The 4935-nt window shown below is 32.2% G+C and overlaps 1 protein-coding gene across 1 annotated transcript; it reads right to left on the bottom strand.

Moving 5' to 3' along the window:
* Window positions 1–325: 325 nt before the first annotated feature.
* Window positions 326–4544, bottom strand: LOC114285844 (uncharacterized). The gene is made up of 2 exons (XM_082890555.1): window positions 4240–4544; window positions 326–1153 (listed from the first exon to the last, which is right to left on the bottom strand). Exons 1-2 carry the CDS (start codon window positions 4387–4389, stop codon window positions 518–520), a joined length of 786 nt encoding a protein of 261 aa, XP_082746681.1. The 5' UTR covers window positions 4390–4544; the 3' UTR covers window positions 326–517.
* Between the last annotated feature and the right edge of the window lie 391 nt (window positions 4545–4935).

Genomic DNA, 4935 nt, shown 5'->3' on the forward strand with positions numbered 1-4935 from the left:
ATTTTATCATTCTTCAATTAGGGTTTCATAATTACTTTTGAAAACAAACCATCAATTATGAAGCAAATTAAGTGAGAAATTAATATATAAAATAGTTTTTAAATACATAATAGTCCCTGTAGATACGATATCCATACTCACTAACTACACTTTTTAAATAGAGTTTGAGAAGATTGGAGTTGTCAATTAAAATTCAATATAAAAGTGATGGGTCTTATTATTATTTAAACAAATAAAAACCAAGTTGAGACATCGCATATACTTCCCGTAGGACCACCATATAATTTCCCTCTGAAAATGGGGCAAGGCAACAATAATTATAACATTTAGGAGTAATGCTCTAAGTAATCTCATTTCTTATCCAATTTTCTCACTCTTATACATAAGATAATGGCACTTCCATTAATAAATGCATACGAGACCCTTTTAGAGGTGAGAAAACCATACGGGATGAAATTATTGACCCTTTTATTTTAAGATTACAAACCTGGATTATCCAAAGCATGCACATAATAACTTACAGCTTATTAACTTTTCCTGCAAGCATAAACCCCTTGTAGACAACAGATCTGACCAACTTAGACCCTCCCCAAGCACATTCAAACTCTTTAACCACCTCAGATGGTAACAGATCCACACCAGTTTCCTTAGCAGTGATGACAGCAGACCAAGACCTCACCATCCCCAAAAACCCATCAAATGAAAGCTCTTTGGGTATATTCAATGCCAATGGTTCACCCTCTGAGCCCAAACCAATGCTCTCAAATGGAAATGGAAGTGTTCGGTACCCGTCAAATATGTATTGTATGTTTGGATGCCAGAAAGGAAGTGTGGTGTCGTGGAACCGCTTCATTACAGGGTCAAATTCAGGGTTGACAGCTATGTCGTTGTAGCCCCAAACGGCTATCACGCCTCCTGGCTTTCGTAGAAGGCGAGTGACAATGGAGTAAAATCTTGGGAGGTCAAACCAGTGCACTGCTTGAGCTACAGTCACCAAATCAACTGAATTGTCAACGCCAATCAAGTTCACTAGTTCATCGTCTGATAGGGAAAGTGGGGTGTGAAGATATTTAACTCGTGGGTGTGGCATGGCGCATTTTAACTGGGCTTCGCTGACATCGGTTCCAAAGACTTTCTCGTAATGCTCAGCAACCTGGCATGAAATATGGTTGCATAATTAAAATAGTTTTTGATCCAACTCAAAATTTTAAATGCAGTTTAATGAAAAGTTAAAATAACTAGTGTTTACTCCTTTCTGTAGAAACTAACAGTTTGTGATGTGCCCTCATTGACATGTTTAGCTTTCAGTGTCAAATTCTAATATTGGAAGAACAAAAAATCATAGAGGATGTGAATATGATGATAACAAAATACAACAAACGGGAAAAACCTGTGGCTTTTATGTGATTTTTTAATATTAAAAAAACTGCGGTGAATAGTCAGAGACTCAGACCTCATCAGTTCATGTCCTCTGCAATGCCTGGATCAATCAAAAGTTTGATTCTATCTGAACTACTCATTTTCAAATGATACCTGCATCGACAGTCATTGTCTGGACATACGAGTCAAAGCCAGCCAGGAAGGGGAGAGACCAGCAATGAAGCTACTAGCTACTAGTTGGAAAGGTAGCCCAGTGGGAGAATGCTTACCGATACGATACCAAAGCCAGTGACATTATGTACAAGGAAAAAAAAAATCCAGATCAAAAATTTTTTGATTGGAAAATTATCCATTTAAACTCAATTCAGTTTTAGTTTGAGAAAAAAAAAAAAAAAATATTTGGTAAAAAGCCAAACAGGAAATGAAAAGTTGTGGTGAGCTTCTTTATATCCTATGGCTTTTCAATTATTTATCACTGTCTATCTAAAAGAAACCATGAGGAAAAAAGAAAAAGAAAAAATAGATTTCATGAAAAAAGACTAAAACCAGATTGCTCCATATCATATCAAGATTTGAATCAGATCACAAAAAAGAGAGAGTAAAGACTGAAAATAGGCTAATAAGTCCATTGTGAAGATAGGAATCACAACACAAAAAAGAGTAAAGATTCAAAATAGGCTAATAAGTCCATTGTGAAGTAGTCTATTCAGCTAATTCTTTTCGTTTTTTTTTTTTTATTTAAAAAAAGGGTTAGAACAGATTATATAAAGTGTAATTTTAGTAACAGTCACAATGAAAGCAGATGAAAAGTGAAAATTGAGAACCAATAACTACTTAAGAGTGAACATTTTTATTATTTAGGATCGATTATCTCAAAGACTGGAAAGATTAGAGTAGATGTGGTCTACAGAATTAAGGTGGGGTGCCTTAAGTGGAGGAGTGTGTCTGGAGTACTGTGCAACAAATGAGTACACATTAGATTGAGAGAGAAAGTTCTATGGAACAGTTATTAGGCCAGCGATGTTGTATGAGATAGAATGTTGGACAACTAAGAAACAACATGTAGATAAGATGAGTGTTGTTGAGATAAGGATGTTAAGGTGGATGTGTGGCAAACATACAAAAGATAGAATTAAAAATGAGTATATTTAAGAATGGGTAGGAATAGTATCGATAGAAGACAAGTTGAGAGAGAATAGATTGAGATAATTTGATCATATACAATGGAGACCAGTAGAGACAGTGGTGAAAAGATGCGATACAGTGATGGTAGATGGTAGTGTTAGGGGAAGGGGTAGATCTAGTTTGATATAGACTAGTGTAGTAAATAGAGATATGAATCTCTTTAATTTGAAAAGAAATGGCCTTAAGTAGAGTCGAGCGAAAAAGAAAAATTCATACAGCAGACTCCATTTGATGAGACTTAAGATTTGATTTGATTTGATTTGATTTGGTTTGGTTTGATTTGATTTATAACATAAAAAACAAAAAAAGAAGAAGAAAAAATAGTAGAATTGGAAAAATCCATATCATATCAAGAGAATGATGGGTCCCTTTGCCCAAAGGCACAATAGAACGGTTTATTTTGTAAAATTCACCAAGGAAATAATTCTTTGTAAAAAGTACAAGCAAATTCTATGATTGTGATGTGCGTTGACTTTTGAATTTTTTTGACTATTTTAATTTAGGATTAAATTTTTTTATTTTTGATAGAATTTTTTTTGTTTTTTTAACTTTTATGAGAGAAAAAATAAAATGATTATGATTTAGATGTGATATTTTATCTTATTAATTTTTTAGTTGATTTTGTCTTTTTGTGGCTATTTTAGTCCAAAAAGTTCATGCCAAGTGAGATTTTAGCATTTTTTAGTTAAAATTCATAAAAGACAAAATAGACCAAAATAAATAATAAAACAAAATATCACATAAAATCCATAATCATTTCACTTTTTCTCTCATAAAAATATCACGTCCAATTACAAAAAAATGTAATCATCTCCTAAAACACAAAAATTTTAGTCTACCAAAATAATCAAAAACTAAAATAAATTACTAAAATAACAACTTCACAAACATCCACGTAACCTGTGTACCATATACGCCTTTATTACGACATTTGTATGATCCTTTATTATGACATTTGTATTGTTGGTTATGACGTACTGTACTGTGTTCTTAGTTATGATATTATTTTGGATATATTAATATCACGTTTGGTTATAATTTAATTTTTTTTTACTTATAAATCTCATAATATTAAATTATATCACTTGTAATAATTAAACTCACACAAATGGCAAGGGTGTGTACATAACATTTTACTTTATTTAAACCCACATCATCATATTATGCTTATTTTTATAAAAAAAAAAAAAGAAAAAAAAAAGCCGTTTATTCTGGATATATTTTAAAAGAAATCATATTTGTTATTGAATCAATCTATTTTCAATAAACACCAGATGAACTATTCGAAACAGATCGGATCACAGAAACGACGAACTGTATATTCTCCGCATATTTTTAAAATCACATTTGCTATTGATCTAATCAATCTATTATCAGTAATGCTAATTGTTTGGATCAGATCAAAGTGAGCCCTTCTGGAAGGGCATCCTAGACTGGGACCCCTAATTCCCAATATTTGAGTCAAAGTTTCACAGCAATCTGATCACAAAAAATCAATAAATAAAATCGGAGATAGTGAAAAGAGGTCAATTTCAAATCTTGGTAAAGTCTTATTCAGATAATTATACATTCTACGGACTTTTTAGACTTTGACCCAGCAAACACACAAAAGAAAAAGATAGAACAATGCCAATTTATTTGAGAGAGAGAGAGAGAGAGAGAGAGAGGACTAACACCGAGAGCGGCTTGGCCGTTGCCGGTGCCGACGTCCCAAGCGAGAGAGTGAAGAGAGGTCCGATCAGCCAACAGAGAATACCATTGCCGAGGATAATTAGGTCTCGCATCCAAGTATAACTCCGCTTGTTTGTCGAATAACCCCGCCATCTCATGTTGGAACCTACAGAGGAGGACCCTTATAACCCTGGCTGATTTATTGATTATAGGTTTGTTTGAATTTTTTTTTGAGAGTCGTGATTAACAATAATATGAATAATTTAGATTATTTGGGACCATGAGGGTTGTGTTTTATAAGAATTTCTATCATTATTGAAAAAAAAATGACAAATATGTGAGACTGTAGGTGTGTTGTGATGAGGTGTAAATGAAATGTTATAAAATATGTTTTAATTTTTTTTTTCAACTCTCACTTGTATCCAGTTCTGGTAATTTTATTCCCTTCCATTTGTGTGAATTTCTAGTTGATTTCCTTATTTAAATTAAAAAAATATTCAAAATAACCTTTAATTAAAAAATATGTATTCACATTCACAAGTTTTAGGTCTGTAAAAGAGTATAATGATAGAATATTAATGTGCAAAATTAAAAACAAAACTAAAAAAAAAAAAGTTTTAAAATTGAAAAAATTGATAATATTTTCAATTTTGAGACTGAAAAAAATTGATAATATTTTTGATTTTATTAGATAGTTGA

The sequence above is a fragment of the Camellia sinensis genome, chromosome 1 (assembly GCF_055761805.1).
Source record: "Camellia sinensis isolate YWXY chromosome 1, ASM5576180v1, whole genome shotgun sequence".
NCBI classification, from domain to species: Eukaryota; Viridiplantae; Streptophyta; class Magnoliopsida; order Ericales; family Theaceae; genus Camellia; species Camellia sinensis.